The following is a 19,235-nucleotide window of genomic DNA, read 5'->3' as shown; positions in this document are numbered from 1 at the left end:
AAGGACATAGAATGCCTGGCTGAAGAAACACATTTTCAGCTGACCCCTAAAGATATAGAATGCAGGTGCCAGGTGAGCCTCCCTGGGGAGAGCATCCCACAAATGGGGAGCCACTGCAGAAAAGGCCCCTTCTCATGTTGCCACCTTCTGGACCTCTCAATGAGGAGGCACATGGAGAAGGGCCTCAGAGGATGATCTTGGGGGTCCAGGTTAGTTCATATGGGGAGAGGCAGTCCTTGAGGTACTGCAGTCCTGAGCCATTCAGGCTGTAGAAGCTGAAAACCAGCACTTTGAATCAGGCTTAGAGACTAACTGGCAGCCAGTGCCATTGGGTCACCCTCAGTGTAACACGCTCAAATTGTCTTGTCCCAGTGAGCGCAACCTGGTCACCAAACTCTGCACTAGCTTAAGTTTCCAAACCATCTTCAGAGGCTGAACTATGCATAGACGACAGAAGTTAGGCTTTCCCTGTCCAGATAAGGACATAGCTGGCCACCAGCCAAAGCTGATGGAAGGTACTCCACACCACCAAGGCCACCTTAGCTTCAAGTGACAGCAATGGATCCAGGGCCCCAAGCTACATACCTGCTTTCTTCAGAAGGACTGTGACCCCATCAAGAGCAAGAATCTGACCGGAGTTCTCCACTCATGTTCAAGCCACTTCCTAGCTTGTTTCCTAAGCTCTGGCGTATACCAGGGAGCCAGGTGGGCTCCATGAAGCAGGAGAAGGAACTCCGGGGCATTTGGTGTCAATGGTCTGAGTCATTTGGATATTCCAGGGCTTTGACAAGTGTGGCATGACCTTCAGCATGCAGAGCAGATGTTCTGCCACTGAGTGGGCCCTTTCCAGGTCCTGCTAGGTGTTACAGATCAGTTAAACGAGAGGCAACAGGGCTATGCATCTGATGCAAGGACTCTTTTCTCACTTTATAGGCAGGGCCCCAGGACTTCAGCAAGACCTACTGAGGATGCCTGCCTACCATGCACCCTGTAATTCCCCCCTGCCCCCAGCCAGACACACTGAGGGGTGCCTTGTGGCTACATACAGCCACTTTTTAAAAAAATTGTGCACAGCACCTGACCTAACACCATTCTGGGATCTTTTAAAAGCACCTAAGAACCAGAGGTGCTTAGAAGGCTGGTCCCCACAGCCAGGTAAGCCCACCTGGGCCACCAATGGAGAAGGCCACCCACCAGCAAACACATGGGCCCCACTTAAACCTGGAGCCAGCCCTGCCATAACTCCACGGGGCAAATGCAAAGTGTCCTTCAGTGGCTTCTAGGTCAATTATCACCAACCTGCTACTGTAAAAGGTTAAAGGTGTGCCAGTTGAACATATATTTAAGCCTTAATTGTCACTGACTAATTCTTTTTTTAATAATTTTTTATCAAATTTTCCATTTTAACAATCCAATCAAATCACATTAAAGATTCCAAATTATACAAATACATATCATATAGTCCAAATATTCTGCCAAATTATAAATTTTTATTGGGACTTCCCATGCTTCAAGTTGGGGGGGGGGGGGCTCTGATCATCTCATATCTCTGCTGCCTTGAGTTTCCAATAGTTCCTTTAAATCTTCCTGTTGTTAACCTTCCTTCTTTCATGGCCTCTGAGTTGTTTCCACAGGCGAGATGAAGTAAGCAATGATGTGTTTCTGTGTGAATTTTGTGTACTTGACTCTCCTATTGTTACAGTATCTCCTCACACGCTGGTGTTTATGCCAAATCAATCCAAAAGTCATTTCGCTGCTGGCAGACGCCATCTTCTCTCAGTTCCGATGAAATCAAATCTAGGCATTTGCTCATTAATTTTCCCAAACCGGTTGCATCAAACATTAGCCTTTCCAGGGGAGACTTGCCAAATCGGACTTAAAGTGCAGATATAATAACAAATTAAGAGCTCACCTCCCCCTATGACTATTTATCTCTGCAGCTTGGTCTTATCCCATAATGGCGGATCTCATTTAAATAATGCACCTCATCACCCTTCTCATAATCCGTCCAAAGTTTTTTTAAGTCTCTCCAGCGGCTAACAAGATCCTGCTTCTTTCTAATATCAATATTTGGAGGGTCTTTTATCTTCTTCCAAGCAATTCAACAAACAAAAGCTTTAATTATATAGTATTGTTATTTCCACACAGTTTATATTTTCCAATCTCACTTGCTGTAAATAATGTAAACAGTTCTTGGGGGGGAGGGGATTTGTCAGGTATTGTAATAAATCATAGTAAAAAAGGCTTTACCCCCCCCTCCTTTTCCATTCCGTTCCAACATACCAACTTAGATGTTATTCTTAGATGTTATTCTTTCTTCCTCTCCATCACTCTTGGCACCTCAGTGGCTGGCTTAATTGGCAGATTAATTTCCCCCTCCTCACTTGAAGCATGTCCAAAATTTAAATCCAATTTTTCATCTTAAGAAATGGAACTTGGTGCGCTCGCACCAAACTCCCTTGGGGGCTTTCCATCCAGTGCCCCCACCCCCTCCTTCTTTACGAACTTGGGGGTAGTTTATTGGGCATCCGCGGATGAGACTGCATCTTCCCTTACACCAGGAAGAATTTGGGGGGCTGATTACTCCCATCTCAGCCTCTAATTACCTCGTGGGAGCTGGAGCGATGGTATTGTCAGCCATCTTCCGTGGCGCCTCAAGCGGAAGTGTCACTGACTAATTCTTGCATCTCCTTGCCATTCCGCTCCCACCATACCATTTCCCCCAACTAAGATTTCAATTCAGGCATCTGGCAGAGTGAGCTGGAGTCGCAGCAATAAATTTCTTGGCCTTTAAGGTTCCCTTGGAAGGAAGGCAAGAAAGAAGGAGGGAAGTGCAATGAATTGTTTCGGCCTCCCTACCTCCTCCTCGAGCTCCAGGGACAGTTTGTGGGGGTAGCTCAGCAAGGCTGGCTTTGGAGACCCCACCACCCAGCTGCAAAGCAAACGCAGCCCACAGCGGGAGAGCAACAATGGCTGCTTGGCTCATCTGCACTCTTATCTGAGTCCCTTCCTGGGCCAAGCATCTCGCCCAGTTCTCAACACAGTGTCTTGCTGGGCACATCCCCCGTCCAACATCCCTGAGGGAGGGAGGGAAAATCACCCCGTTGTTTGCACACAAAAAGGCCAGCGTCTCTCAGGAGGCTGCTGTCGATACATTTTGCCCTCCAAGACACAGTACGTGCACCTCCAGCAGCCGTAGCTCTCCAGGGTCTCAGGAAGGGGGTGACCCCAGCCCTACCTCAAGATGAGGCCATTGGGGATTGAACCAGAGAACTTCTGCATGCAAAGCAGGTGCTCTACCCCCGGAGCTGTGGCCCTTCCTCTGTCAAGACTTGCAAGATGTGCTTTGAATACATGAAACTCCCCCAAAAACACTTTGGGGCCTCTCCAAACCAGGGACACACACACACACACACACACACACACACACACAGTCAGGTGTCTTCTGCAATAGTAATAGCTCATTAGTGGTGGATTTGTTCTGGACAAAGTTCTCCCAAAGTTCCCATATTTTTGACACCTGGAGGGGCATCTCTTGTGTTATAGCTCAACAAAAGTGGGACAAAACAAACAAATAAGCAAATAGGAACATTTGTGGTATGCAATGTTGCAGGATTTCAGCAGGAATTTATGGGACAGGCACTGATTGGAAAGGAAGCAGTTTGTACCTGCAAACGTTTCAGTGAGGACATAACGCACCAAGTATAGCAAGATTGCCCATAAGTACCCAGATGCCTCCACGAGGAGGACAGGTCATCACAAACACGCCCTCAAATGCAAAGCAAATCCTGGCATCCCCGCTGCCCAAGGCGGCTGCCAGCACAGCCAAGCCAGGGGTTCAGCTTCTCCAGGGACACCACCCGCAGAGAACAGTCTTCAGTCTAGGAGGCAGAAGTGAAACTGAGGATGGACGGGTGAGTGTCAGGGGGCACCTCCCCCCCCCCACAAAAAAGGAACAGTTCAGTAAGCAGGGCAGTTTATTATTAGTTTAGTGTACGTACTTAGATAACTGTGAATTGTCCCATTGTATAGTTCTCTGGGCAAAGCAGAATAAAAAGTTTATTCCAACCCCCCGAAAGGGTTCAGCTGAGTGGATGGAGAATATTACCATATGTGGTGGACGTGTGATAAAGTGAAGCCATTTTGGGAGTCGATTTATAATGAACTTAAGAAGATAGTAAAATATACCTTCCCCAAAAAGCCAGAGGCTTTTCTACTTGGCTTGATGGGAAAGGAGATTACCTGTAAGATAAAAGATCAAAGATTATTCATGTATGCCACAGCTGCTGCAAGGACTTTGTTGGCCTAAAATTGGAAATCACAAGAAGTTCCTACCATTGCGGAGTGGCAGGCGAAGATGACAGACTATGTGGAGTTAGCCAAACTGACCGGAATGATTCGGGATCAGGACGATCAGAGATTCCAGGAAAATTGGAGTAAATTTATTGTATATTTAAAGGACAGCTGTATAAATCTAAAGACACTAGCAGGACTGAAGTAACTCCTACAATGTAGATGATAGAAGATGTGAAAAGATAAAATACGCGAATGGATTTGATAAGGGATACCAACTGAAGGGAGGGAGGGAAGTCACAAGCTCGGCAGAGCAAAAATGTTTATATGTTGATTAATGTATTGAAAGAAAGAATGTGTAAAGAAAATAATAAAAATTTATTGGGGGGGGGGGGAAGGGTTCAGCTGAAACACAGGACAGTCAAAAATACCACAGCAAAATCCAAAATCCAGCAGAGAAAGTAAAACTGACTCCCAATCAAGCTTGTCATAGTCCCAAAAGCTCTGGGCAGTGTCAGTTTGGACAAAGTTACATTATGCCATTCCCTCATTTCTCCCTCTGCCCCACAAAAGAGTGCTACTTGCTACCTTGACCCTCTTTCAAGCTCCCCTCAGTCCACCTGCTTCCTCAAAATGTTGCTACTCTCCTGCAACAGACACCTTGACAGTGTTGGGATTTTTATATCTCACCAGCTGCGAGGAGCAGCACAATGGTTGTTGACATCATGTGATGTCTGTGAGCGTGAGACAGGAAGTCTCTGCTTGTTCTCATGTAACTGGAGAGTTACTTTCGCTTCTGAGTGAAGCAGGTGTTGAGTCGTACTTCTGTGCTTGCTGCTCAGGAGAGCAGACATGTTGGATGAGAGCTGTGTGTACAGTCTGTAAATAAAGTAGTGTGTAGACTGCTGACTGTTTCTTTCTTCTGTGATGGGATACCAGAAGACGAGTGTGCTACTCTCAGGATGGAGGGGTCGCTTATTACCCGTCTCTCTGGACTGAGGGCAATTTCCAGCCAGAGAGTGGCACCCTTCCTGGGGGCGTTTTTCCAACAGACAGTGTTGTGGAAATTACGGGGGGGGGCCACATCTTTCAAGTTGTTAAATGTTACAAATATTATGCATAAATATATCCTTTCGACTTGACAGCTCAGGGAAGCTACCTAGCTTTAACAATAATCTAAAATCAACTCCTTTGCCAGTTTCCTCCATTTCAATTCCGTAACAACAGTGTTGGCAAAAGTGAGCAGAGCATTTCATGGACTGTGAAGATGCACACACACACACACACACACACACACAGCCCTACGCTTCCTCCCGAGAGCTCTGGCTTCTGCACCCATTGTGCAAGGCACTTATAATAGAAAAAAGATGGGTGTGGAACTAGGGAAGCAGAGGACACTGGGATTCCCCAGCAGAGAGTGGCAATAAAGCAGGAGCCAGGAGAAACATTACTCAGGGAATGGGAGGTGGAGTTGCAGGAGACTTCCAAGACTCAACATTCCTGCCTCAGCCAATGCATAATCCCAGGAGCTGCCCCACTCAAGCAGTTCCTGTTGCTAGCAGAGGGCCAGTGTGGTGTAGTGGTTAAGAGCAGTATGTGTTTGGGGGCTGGATGTGGGTCCTAAAGATAATGTGTATTTCAAATGATTAAATATATTGAAATACAGAACTGGCTCTAAGTTCATTCACAAAACTTTTTGGTTTTTTGGCATTCTCAATATAGGGGGTTCCTTTGCTTTCTAAGTTCACATTTCCTGAGGCATGCTTTAGAAATGCCTGCAGGTGAGAGATCCAAAATGATAAAATACATCCTTTAATAAAATGCAGTCAGGATGCAAAGAAAGAAAGGGGGGGGGGAAGAGCGGTGGACTGGTAATCTGATGAACGGGGTTTGTGTCTCCGCTCCTCCACATGCAGCTGCTGGGTGACCTTGGGCTACTCACACTTCTCTGAAGTCTTTCAGCCTCACTCACCTCACAGAGTGTTTGTTGTGGGGGAGGAAGGGAAAGGAGAATGTTAGCCGCTTTGAGACTCCTTCGGGTAGTGATAAAGCGGGATATCAAACCCAAACTCCTCCTCTTCTTCTTCTTCTTCGTGCTCCTTATTTGCAAAGACGTTAATTACGCCTGCCCACCTAACAAACCTAGAGGGGAAATAGGCCCCCATTGTTGCCATTTTGCAGATGAGCAACTGAGCACGAGTCTAGGCAGACGGGCCCCAAGGACAGCGGTTGAATCTGCAGCCAGCCAACCCAGACCTCAGAGGCTACCACTTTCTCTTTCAACCTTGCCAGGAGTCTCCTCTTCCCTCCCTGTCCTACAAGGGTGTAAGCAAAGCGCTATCTCTTCCAGCCCACAGAGTGCAAACAAAGTAATACCTGTTTCAAAGTGTGTGCATGGTGCAAACAAGGAAGAAATGAACATGAACAAAGTGCAATTCCCACAGTCTCTTTTTGTCATGAGATCACCTCTTTGCACATGCAGACTGAGAGTTTGCTTTAAGGACCTTCATGCTAATGGCCAAGGCACAGATCTCATCCAGGAGACCTAAGCAGAGACAGCTCACACCAATCAAAACATGATGCTACTGGAGCCCGCTGCTTGATGGTGTTAGGCAATGAACCTCGGTTCACAGCCAAAAAGAGGTATAATCCGTGGGGGGGGGAGGGGGCTAGTGGGGAAAGGAGAAGGGCTTTTAATTGTCTTTGGAAACCTTCATAACAGCAGGATGCAATGTGGGCTAGAACTCCACTGCTTGAAGCTGACAATTAACTCCTTGGTAGTTACAGAAAGTATCTTTTCTGGCATCAAAGCTTTCCAAGAGGAATTAGGCTGGGGGGTGAGAGACACCTACAAGCCCATGTCACTCTGACCGATGACCTTTGGTGCACAACACTCCAACACAAAGAGCACTGGTCCCAAGTAGCTATTTAGAGGTGCAAATTGTTTCAAGGTCTGGGTAACGTGCCTGGCTTGTGTAACAAGGGTGCTACAGAGTTCAGGGAGTACAGAGGAAATGGGTGCCTTGAACTGCAAGTGGAACAGGCCAAGGACACAAGAAGAGCCCTGCTTGTTCAGGCCAAAGGGGCCCATGCAGTCTGGCATCCAGCTCTCACAGTGGATAACCAGGTGCATCTATTGGTAAACCAGCAAGCAGGATTCAATCACAGCAGCCCTCTGTCCCCTCCTGTGATTTCCAGCAACTGGCATTCAGAAGCATTCCTGCCTCCAACTGTGGAGGCAGGGCAGAGCCATCGTGGCACGTAGCTGTCAATAGCCCTCCTATCCATGAATCAAGAACTCCACAAGATTTGAAAATCTCAAGCCGAATTCTTCCATGCAAGTCACCAGGAGGGTTTTGAACACACCAGTTTTGCCTCCAAAGGAGGGCGGGGTCTCTGTGTGTTGGAAGACGTGCAGCCTCCGCCAGAGGCAGGTTTAGGGGAGCGGGACCGGTTCAGTTGCGCTGGGCGCAGAGCACCGTTGGGGACACTGCAACTATGTTGAGGAGGCAGAGGGGTGCTGAATTTGGCGTTGCACAGGTCACCCATTGCCTCTGCTCCCAAACCAAGGAGAGCCCTGTGGAGCTTGGGGCTGCCAACTGCTTTCACTGCTCTTGCTTCTGCACCATTGAGAGCAGCCACAAAAAGGGGGAAAGGCAGAGGAGAGGCAGAGGCTTTCCCAAGCACCTGATCTCCAAGCCGCAGAAATGTCTGCAGGTGCTCAGCCTGCTGTTTGCAGTGTGTGTGTGAGAGAGAGAGAGGGAGAGAGAGAGAGAGAGAGAGAGGGAGGGAGAGAGAGAGCTATATTCCATGCCAAGGATCATTAGGAATAAGAGTGAAAATAAATCTGCCAGTACCATACTGCCCCTATGCACCTGGAATACTGGTTGCCTCTGTGAGGAGAACCTGAGCTTACAGGGTTAAACAGCTCAGAGTGTACGCACTGCCTACTGTTGGGAGGGGGGAACTTCTGCGTCATTTCTGAGAGCCTCAAGCCTTTGTTCTTTCTCTCTACTTTCGCTTTTGAGGAGAGAGGACGTGTTTTCGCGATGCTGTTCGCTGTGATAGATAATGGATAGTCTGCTGTAAATAAAACTGCTTTTAGCTGCTAAGATCCTGAGTGGACTTTATTTACGCACACTGAAGAATGCACTGGAGTTTTTGCGGTCTTTCTCTTACCGCTGCCGATCTCTGCTTTGCTCAGGAATGTGGACTTTGGAATGCCAGCCAGAGCTGTGCGCAGCGGAAGCGTGCCGGACGCTTATCTGAGCAATAAATCAATCTGCTCGACAGGTTATGGGAGACAGTTACTGCAATTAGAGGAAGCTGCTTTGAAGCCTGCTTTGAAGTGCTGTGTGCTTAAAAAGGCTGAGAAAACTGAGAGGCTGCTTTGCTGGAAGATAGAGAGCAGAGAATGCAAAGGGAGCTCTGCATGTTGAGAGCAAGCGTGGACGCTATGCTGTTGCCCCACCTGGAGGGCGTTGAGTCGGCTCAGGCCGCCTGGCAGGTGCTGAGGAGTCTGTGTGAGAGCTCAGCAGGAGCCCAGGGCCGGGAGAAAGCCGAGAGCAGGGAGGAAGCCGAGAGCCCAGAGGGGGCTGCTGGCCATGTTCCTGAAGTTACAGCTGGGAGTAGCTGCTTTATCTCCGAGGGGCCGTGTGATGTTGAGGCCTACAACCAGAGTGCTGGGGAGCGTGCAGGCCCAGGCTGTGCACCCAAAGGTGGGGGTGCTGGAAACAAAGGAATGGCTGGAGAGGGAGCTGTGAGAGCTGTTGCTACGCGTCGCCGCTGTTATCGCTGTGGCTCCCCCTCCCATCTGGTGAGAGAATGTCCAGTGGAGGCTCAGGAACAGCCCAAGGCCGTCTCCCATAGCAACCAGATAAAGGGCTCTTCTTCAAAGCGTGGGAAAGGCAAGCCGAAGGCAGCTGGCAGAGACACTGAACGTAAACATTTGGCAGCCTCTATGGCTGTAGTCAAGAGTTGTCAACAGGATGCTGTGCTGGCTTTTGTCATAGACAGTGGAGCGTCGCATCACCTAGTGCCATCTGCAGGTTTCCTGGAGAACTGCACCTCTGTAACTTCTGGGAAGACTGTTTGTTTAGCAGATGGGACTCGACACCCACTCACGCAGACTGGCTCGCTGTTTTGTTCTTTCTTGCAGGATTCAATCCAGGCTTTTGTTGTTCCAGGACTGTCCTGCGCGTTGCTGTCTGTCAGTGCACTTCTTGCTGAGAACTACAGAGTGTGTTTTGAGAACATTAAGTGTTCTATTTCTAAGAATGGACAGCACCTAGTCAGTGTTGAATGTAAAGACAGGTTGTTTGTGATAAATGCTTCTTTTGCAGGTCCAGATGACACGGAGGAGGCTCAAGCACAGTGTGCCAATGTTCTAGTTCATGATGCGTGTGCTCACTTATGGCACAGACGCATGGCACACGTGTCCTGGGGGTCAGTGAAGAAGATCCCAGAGTATACGCAAGGGTGCAAAATGAAATCATGTGCTAAGTTTCTAGATTGCAGAGCGTGCAAGTCCGCAAAGGTGAAAACGTGCACATACCCAAGGTCTGAGAGGGTGACCACTAGGGCTTTTCAGTTAATTCATGCAGATTTGTGTGGTCCGTTTTCTGTGAGCAGTATGGGCGGAGCCAAATTTGCGCTGGTTCTGATTGATGACCATACGAGGAACTCCTGGTCCTTCACGCTTCGACGCAAAGATGAAGCTGCGCCGCTAATCGAAGACTGGATTGCGGCTGTGGAACTGCAGTTTTCCACACGGGTGCAAAACTTTCAGAGCGATCGCGGTGGGGAGTTCACCGGGTCTGCACTGCAAAGTTTCTTCCGCAAAAAGGGGATTCAACACAGGTTGACTTCTCCACACAGTCCCCAACAGAATGGGATCGCGGAACGCAGAAACAGGACTCTAGGGGAGATGTCCGCAGCTCTTTTGTTTGATGCCGGGCTCCCACAGCGCTTTTGGGGGGAGGCTTGGCGAACGGCCAACTTTATTCTGAACAGGTCGTTCAATTCAGTGGTAGGTGACACACCGTATTTCTTGCTGCATGGAAAGAAACCGAAGGTGCACTACTTCCGCGTTTTTGGCTGTGAGGCTTCGGTCCTCATACCAAAGGCCAAACGCAAGAAAGGTGAACCCAAGTCCCAAAAGATGATTTTTTGTGGGTATGAGCCAGGGACCAAGGGGTGGAGGTTTGCTTATCCGTCAGGGAATCAGTCCAGGATTCTGCTCAGCAACAGTGCTGAATTCTGTGAGCAGAGTGGCTGGGCAAGGATACATGGGAACCCTGACATCCTGTCAGAGAGTCTGCTAGACTCTGCTGATGAAGGAGAGGAAGAGGTTGAACCTGCTACTGAGGCTCAGAGTACAGACCCAGTGCAGGCAGAGGGGAGAACTTCTCCCAAGGCTGTGAAGATTGAGCAACGCAGTGCTCCATCTTCCCCCACAGGTTCGGCTGAGAAGTCCAGAAGGCGCAGTAAGTCAGAGGGGGAGCTCTCTGATGCCAAGGACGTTCTGGCTGGCCCTAGTGGGTCAGAGGGGGTTCCTGAAGTAGTGCCGTGCCGTTCAACGCGGACGACCAAGGGGAAACCTCCTGAAAGGTTTGCCGTCACTAGCGTGTGGGTCGGAATGGCACAGTGTGAACCCGAGAGTTTTGAGGATGTTCAGAAACTGCCTCAGGAAGAAGCCAGGAAATGGCATGAGGCGATGCAGAAGGAGATGAGCTCAATGGAGTCTCTAGGTGTGTTCTCCCTCACGAAGTTGCCGGTGGGTGAACAGACAGTGGGTAGCCGCTGGGTTTACCGTCTTAAGCCCACAGCGACAGGAGAACCGCAGTATAAGGCCAGATTAGTGGCGAGAGGATTCATGCAGCGCAGGGGGTTGCATTATACAGAAATTTATGCTCCCACGTGTAGGAGTGAATCTCTACGCTTGGTCTTGGCCATCGCTGCACAAAGAGGTTTGCTGGTGCATCACTTTGATGTGGATGTTGTTTACTTGAACTCAGACCTCCAGGAGGATCTGTACATGCTTCCTCCTCCAGGGTTTGAGGGCAATGAGCAAGGTACTGTGTGGAAACTTCACAAGTCAATTTACGGCCTGAAGCAGTCAGCCAGGAATTGGAACTTGTGCCTGAATGAAGCTTTGGAGAAGCTAGGTTTCAGGAAGAGTCTTGCTGACAGTTGCCTGTTCCTTAGAGGATCAGGAGACTCACAGGAACTGGTGTTATTTTACGTTGATGACATCATCCATGTTGGAAAGGCAGGCAAACAGGTGCAGAAGTTTGCTAAAGAGCTTGGGAAACGGTTTCAGCTCAAGAACCTGGGTGCAGTAAAGATCTACCTAGGTGTCCAGATAGCGAGAACTGAGGATGGTAGCTTCTTGCTCAGTCAGAAAGGCAAGACTGAGAAGTTGCTTGAGAAGTTCAGAATGTCCGATTGTGCAGGAGTTCGGACACCCATGGAGACGAACTTCGTGAAAGATAGCCAGCAAGCAGAAAGTGCTGAGTTTGAGAATGCTGAGCTCTTTCAGTCAGCTCTAGGTAGTCTGTTGTATCTGTCCCAATGGAGCAGACCAGACATTGCCTTTGCTACCAACCTGCTAAGTAGGGAAGCTTAAAGCCCAGTGTGAGTGCTTGGCACGGTATCAAGCGGGTACTACGCTACCTGCAGCATACCAAAGACTTCTGTCTTAAGCTGCCAGCTGAAGGTGAGGCGAAGCTCACATGCTATGCAGACAGTGACTGGGCGAATTCGCAGGACCGCAAGTCTGTGTCTGGGTTGGTGGTTAAATTTGGGAAGTCACTAGTTGGGTGGAAGTCCCGGAAGCAAAGTCTCATTGCGCTGTCTTCTACTGAGGCTGAATTCAGTGCGCTGTCAGATTTGTGCCGGGAACTAGAGTTCTATAGATGCTTGGTGCAAGAGATCTATGGGGATTATAGCTTGCCCATCACGGTTTGGGAAGACAATCAACCCTGTTTGAAATTGGCTGAATCTGCACAATTTAAGGCCAGAATCAAGCATCTGGACATACGTTTCCAAAATGTGTGTCAGAGTGTTCAGTCAGGTTTGATACGGCTGAAGTACTGTGCCAGTCACAGTAACCTGGCCGATGGATTTACCAAACCTTTAAGCTTCCAGCGTCATGGGGAGTTTTGTGGTGGTTTGGAGTTGGGGGTAAGTTCTGTACTTACTTTCCCCACAGTAGCGCAGGGCGAGAGGGGGTGTGAGGAGAACCTGAGCTTACAGGGTTAAACAGCTCAGAGTGTACGCACTGCCTACTGTTGGGAGGGGGGAACTTCTGCGTCATTTCCGAGAGCCTCAAGCCTTTGTTCTTTCTCCCTACTTTCGCTTTTGAGGAGAGAGGACGTGTTTTCGCGATGCTGTTCGCTGTGATAGATAATGGATAGTCTGCTGTAAATAAAACTGCTTTTAGCTGCTAAGATCCTGAGTGGACTTTATTTAAGCACACTGAAGAATGCACTGGAGTTTCTGCGGTCTTTCTCTTACCGCTGCCGATCTCTGCTTTGCTCAGGAATGTGGACTTTGGAATGCCGGCCAGAGCTGTGCGATGGGAAGCGTGCCGGACGCTTATCTGAGCAACAAATCAATCTGCTCGACAGCCTCATCTTAAAAAAGGACAGTGTAGAGTTGGAGTGTATGGCATGTTAGGGGAGGAGCAGTACCTCAGCTGGGGGGGACACATGATGCTCCTTCTGAGGTAGTTCATCCCCCTTTGGTCCCCACCCTGCACTCAGCTCTCAACTGTGGCTCCCAGAAGCTGTCAGCATGAGACAGGAGCCACAAGCCCAGCAGCAATGGCTTCGACCGGCTGGCTAAATCAGGTGAGGGGAGCTAATGGGTTTCAAACCCTCAGTGAGTTAGGAACTTCCCCTGCATGCGAAGACAAGGTTCTCACGCATTGAACAGATGAGACCAAGAGCGGGTCAAGAAGGCAGTTTCTGCCTGCGCTGCAGAGGAAAGTGAGGGGTAGGTGGGGCTTGTCCACCTGGGAAGGGAGCCCATCTAGAAGAAAGAAAACTGGTCTTAAACATCTGCTGCCTTGCAAGATATCTTTGGGAGGAAAAAAGGCTAAGGAGCAAACCCGACACAAATGTGGAGTGTGGCGCCTTGCACGCCTCCTTCCGGCAACTCCTGCAGCCAAGCTGGTGCCAAACGTCTTGCTCTGCTCTCCTTTGGAAGCAGGCTGAGAGTATCATCTGGGCAGCCCAGAACCTCCAGACACACTGCCTGGGTTTGCATCCCAGGGAGGTCACTTTGGTGCTGCTAAAAAGAAGCAGCTTGCCTTCTCGAGACAGATGGATGCCAACCACAAGGTGGGAAAGGTGCAGAAAAGGGCAACTCAAATGATAGATTGGATGGAGTGACTTGCCTATGAAGAAAGGTTGTAACTTTGGAGACTTTTTAGTTTATAGAGAAAAGGCAAGTCAGAAGCGTCATGACAGAAGCTTGTAAAATTACACATGGTGTGGAGGAATTCCAATGAAGTTGAATATTGGAAGATATTGGAAGAAAAGAAAAGAAAAGTTAAACTATGGAACTCCCTGCCACGGGAGGCAGTGATGGCCACCCACTTGGATGGCTTGAAAAGAGGACCGGGCAAATTCATGGAGGAGGAAGAGAGGGCTGTCAATGGCTTCTAGCCAGGATGGCTCTGCTCAGCCTCCAAAGTTTCCCATCCTAGGCATCTGACTGGCTGCTCTGAGAACAGGATGGTGGACTCAATGGACCACTGGCCTGATCCAGCAGCCTCTTCTTGTGCTGTTATGATCACTCAAAATGAAACATGTCCACAAGTCTCTCTGAGAGGCTGCTATGGATGCAGCCACTGCAGCGGGGGGGGGGGGGGAAGAGTTGCAGAGGGCACAATTATTTGGTGAAGACTGGATGTGTCCCCTTGACAATTGGGAAGGGACAAAGCTGGGCCAGGAGATGACAATCAAAACCTTTCACAAATTGAAGGGGTTAATAAGAGGTTAACACCCTTCAGATGTCACAGTGACTGACCTATCCCCTCCCCCAACCACCACCAAGATCATCAGGAAAACAAGATGTTGTTTAATTGCCTGCCTAGATGTCAGTTCAGCACAACAGGCTTGCAACTTTCTCCTTCTCCTTCTCCTTCTCAGTCCCAAGAACTGGGTGTGCAGGACATTTAACCCTACCTAAAAGAAAGCAAAAAATGCAAAGAACTAACTTTGCTCCTTGCACAGCCTTGCCAATGGATGTTATCTGACTACAACTCCCATCGCTGCGGACCTCTAGCCATGTTGGCTGGGGCTAATGAGAGGAATCTGTCAATTTCAGTTTCTTGTTTTTCTAATATTAAATTCAGCTTTCCACATTTCCACAAGTAAAAAATAAGAAATCCTCATGAAAATTCATCAGCATTTAATTGTGAATTTCACCTAACAAACACTATTTTTAGATGCACCTTTGATGAACTTAAAACATTCCTGCAATCAGTTTCCCCAAACAGAATGCATTTCTATATCTAATTTTACTAATGCATGCCTTTTTAGGCACACTTCCTCCTAATGTATGCATTCTTGTACACACTGGATGGAGAACTGCATTACTTAATTCAGAGAAGTACAAATTTTGAAAGATAATTGTGCTTCAACTCACTTAGAATCACAGATTTGTAGGGTTAGAAGGGACCCCAAGGGTCGTCTAGTCCAACCCCCTGCAATGCAGGAATCTCAGCTAAAGAATCCATGACTGATGCCCATCCAACTTCTGCTTAAAAACCTCCAAGGAGAGTCCACACCTTCTGAGGAAATCTGTTCCACTGTTGGATAGCTCTTACCGTCAGAAAATTCTTCCCTAATGTTTAGGCAGAATCTCCTTTCTTGTAACTTGAATCTGATAGTTTGGTCCCTGCCCTCTGGAGCAGCTTGCTCTATCTTCCATGTGACAGCCCTTCAGATATCTGAATATGGCCACTTCAGTCTCCTCTTCTCCAGACTAAACATCACCAAATCCCTCAAACATTCATTTTAAGTCTGGGTCTCAAGAACCGTTATCATTGGTCGCCCTCCTCTGCCCCCGTTCCAGCTTCTCAATATCCTTCTGAAGGATACTGTTATTGGTTCAAATTGTGTGAACTGGGTACTTTTTCATCAAAATGCAGACAAAACTTATTCTCTCCCTTATAGTTAATTGGAGTGGAGATTCCCCCTATTACTTGGCATTCCAAGGGAAATGGGTGGTTTCATCTAGGTTTAGCTCAACTAGATTCAAAAACCATCCACATAAGTTAAGCACAAACTCCACAGTGGAAAGGCTGTCCCCACCTGCCCCAGCCAACCTCTGCCACAAATCTATAGGCAAATCAACAAAATGAGCCCATCCAGATGGAGCTGTAAATGTATCATAACTTTCAGTTTTAGTATCAGATAATATTGCTGCTGAAACATCGCATTGTTGTTCCTGTATACACATTGCTATAAGAAGCGGGGGTATATTATTATTACTGTTTTTTCATTGTTCTGGTGTATTTTGCTATTTTGCTGGGAAAGCTATGGTTTTCCCAGTAGTGACGTATGGAAGTGAGAGCTGGACCATAAAGAAGACTGACCACCGAAGAATTGATGCTTTTGAATTATGGTGCTGGAGGAGACTCTTGAGAGTCCCATGGACTGCAAGAAGATCAAAACCTATCCATTCTTAAGGAAATCAGCCCTGAGTGCTCACTGGAAGGACAGATCCTGAAGCTGAGGCTCCAAGACTTTGGCCACCTCATGAGAAGAGAAAAGTCCCTGGAAAAGACCCTGATGTTGGGCAAGATGGAGGGCACAAGGAGAAGGGGACAACAGAGGACGAGATGGTTGGACAGTGTTCTCGAAGCTACGAACATGAGTTTGACCAAACTGCGGGAGGCAGAGGAAGACAGGAGTGCCTGGCGTGCTCTGGTCCATGGGGTCACGAAGAGTCGGACACGACTAAACAACTAAACAACAACAAATTTTGCTATTATTATTACTGGTTTTTAAAATTTTTCTGGTGTATTTTGCTATATATTCACAATAATTAAATAAATAAATAGACCACAAACCTGTCATGAGTCAACAGTGTGATGCAGCAGCAGCAAAAAGAAAAAAAAAGGGGGGAGGACAGGCGTACCTTGGTTGTCGAATGCCTTGGTACTCATCCGTTTTGGCTCCCGAACACTGCAAACCCGGAAGTGTGTGTTCCGGCTTTCGAATGTTCTTTGGAAGCCGAACGTCTGACGTGGCTTCTGCGGCTTCTGATTGAGTGCAGGATGCTCTTGCAGCCAATCAGAAGTCACGCCTTGATTGTCGAACATTTTCAGAAGTTGAATGGACTCCCGGAACAGATTCCGTTCAACAACCAAGGTACGACTGTAATGCAATGCTATGTTGCGTCAACAGAAGTCTAGTGTCCCGATCATTGGAAGTCATAGTATTGCTCTATTCTGCCTTGGACAGATCCCACCTGGAGTCTTGTGTCCAGTTCTGGGTGCCACAATTTAAGAAGGATGTTGACAAGTTGAAATGTGTGCAGGGGAGGGTGACCAAGATCAACGGTCTCAAAACCAGTGCTATTTTTCCAGAAAAAGAGGAGCCGCAACTCACCCTGAACGCCTCTATTGTTCTCTTATAATGGCAATGGTGCCCACCTGAGAGGTGCAGGAACTAAGTTCTGGTGAGTTCCGGGGGGGGGGGGAGCTCTGTTCACAATCAAGACTTATGATGAAAGCTTGAAGGATTTGGGGATGTTTAGCCTGGAGAAGAAAAGACTAAGAGGTGATGGGATAGCCGTCTTCAAATATATGAAGGATTGTCACTTGGCAAATGAAGCAATCTGCTTTTCTGCTGCTCTGATGGGTGGGACCCGAACCAATGGATTCAACTTTTTAAAAAATGGGATTCCAACAAAACACTAGGAAGAACTTTCTAACAGTAAGAACTGTCCAACAGTGGAATAGACTACCTGGGAAGGTGGTGGTGGGCTTTCCTTCTTTGAAGGTTTTTAAGCAGAGGTTGGCCATCTGTCCTGGATGCTTTAGCTGAGATTCCTGCTTTGCAGGGGGTTGGAGGTCCCTTCCAACTCTACAATTCTATGATTCTATGAAGATAATTACAGCTGAGTCCAAGAGCAGCCATGGCCCTCCTTTGCAGACCATCCCACTACAGACTCTCCAATGAGCTTTCAAAGTATTTATCAGACACAGGAGAGCCCCAGGGAAGAAGGCTTCCATCAGGAAACTAGCCACAGATCTTGGAAGCAAACGAAGTTCCAAAACTGGTCATTGTACATTCATGATGGTATCAGTAGAGATGTAAAAATTCCAGAAATTTTGATGCCATGAGAAAAAAATGTTCCCCTCCCCCTGTTTTTTTCCAGAAAAAATAGAAATTTTGGGAAAATTGAAAAAATGTTCAGTGTGGAGTAGTTTTACAAATTGCATGAAATGCAATGTATGTAAAAGTATTATGCTTGCAATGAAACAGGTAACCACCCCGCTTTCCCTCAAAAGCAACAAAAAAAAGCAAGAAACCATCAACATAAAAAATAATCAGATTTGCCCCTTAGCACCAACAGCAAATGAAGTTAAGGTCCACCTCAATATTTAAGCTCCATAGAAGGTCTACCCTTTGAGTAGTGCTTAAAAAAGAAAAGAAACAGAAGACACAACATATACATGCAGTTTCTTCTATCTCATTTTCTGAACTACTGCTATCATTTCCATTTCTTCTTCCTCTTTGTCATTTTTCTCATGGACTTCTAAAAAACGGCTCAAACTCTGTTTGAAATGAAAAGGAGTGGGGGGGGGTTAAATTGAATTTGTTATTATATATTATAAACTGCATGATAGTAAGACAGCTTCTAAACAGTTAACAAAAATATACAACAGAACATTAAAATGATTGATAAAACACAGTTAAAAGCAGGTATTTAAGAGTATTCAAAAGATGATTAAAGTTAGCAGTGGTTAAAAGAAAGTAAATCGCATGCAGCTTCTATGTGTTCAGATGGGCTGTTTACAACAGCCCTAACGAAAATGTTTTGAGCAGTTGCCAGAAAGAGTACAGTGAGAGCACCTGCCTCCTGGTGTCAGTGGGGGGGACTTGAAAAATTGGGGGGGGGGGGACGGGACCAGGCTTTTTTCTGTTTTTTCCCAAAGCCGTTTTTTTCAAGAAAAATTGAAAAAAAATGTGTGGAATATTCAAACTATATCAAACTATTTAAAAAAAAAAATTCCGGGGGAAAAGAGTTTTGGGGGAAAAACAGAAAAAAACCTGGGGTTTTTCCCCCGATTTTCCCGGGGTGTTTTCCAGGCCTTCCCATCTCTAGGTATCAGGGTGGTTATAGGTTATCCCACTTTCAAGACAGTTTGCCCCTGCAAAAGTTTCAGGGAGCACAACTGGTGCAGGCCCCATAACTTCCTGCTGAAATCATAACATTTCATACCAGAAATGTGAGGGCTATTGTGTGGAGCGGTGGGCTGGGGCATCTTTTCATTCAGCATCTGTTGCACAAGAGTTGCTCCTTCAGATAGTAATAGCACAATAACACTGCAGAACAACTAATAAAGCAGAATGATATTTGGACAGTCTGGTGCAACTCCACCACGAACGCGCTCTTATTGTGTCAGTGAAATGCTGCAAAATAGAACCCACACACCAGTCTGGAGGGAGAGCCCAGACACTGCAATTGTCCAATCTATCGGCAGGAGGCGGGGAGTGGGGTGGAGGGGGTCTTTGCTTCTACCACCAAGGCACTTTCCTGCCCTCTCCAATTATTTCAGAGTCACTTTTGCAAAACATTTTCCATCTCCCACAGTTTGAACACAACACCACTCCCCGCCCCCGTGTCGTCTCATCAATTCACAGCACTGATCACTTGCACAGTACTAATATCTTCAAATGTTTTATCTTTTTTTAAAT

General features: G+C 47.4%; 1 protein-coding gene and 1 long non-coding RNA gene across 2 annotated transcripts in view; one reads left to right on the top strand and one right to left on the bottom strand.

Annotated features, from left to right (window-relative positions):
- LOC308467808 overlaps positions 1-19,235 on the top strand; it is a 921,448-nt gene that overhangs the window by 524,165 nt on the left and 378,048 nt on the right. The gene's annotated exons all lie outside the window — the stretch shown is intronic.
- Positions 13,174-19,235, bottom strand: part of LOC308467660 (steroidogenic factor 1-like) — a gene marked incomplete at its 3' end in the record, with an annotated part of 31,470 nt that continues 25,408 nt past the window's right edge. Inside the window, exon 4 of the mRNA XM_080989384.1 lies at positions 13,174-13,194. Within this exon, the coding sequence (XP_080845510.1) occupies positions 13,174-13,194 (21 nt within the window). The remainder of the gene's footprint in view (positions 13,195-19,235) is intronic.

The sequence above is a fragment of the Podarcis pityusensis genome (genome assembly GCF_964106645.2).
Source record: "Podarcis pityusensis genome assembly, chromosome: W".
Taxonomy (NCBI): domain Eukaryota; kingdom Metazoa; phylum Chordata; class Lepidosauria; order Squamata; family Lacertidae; genus Podarcis; species Podarcis pityusensis.
This window is presented reverse-complemented; position numbering and strand designations above follow the sequence as displayed.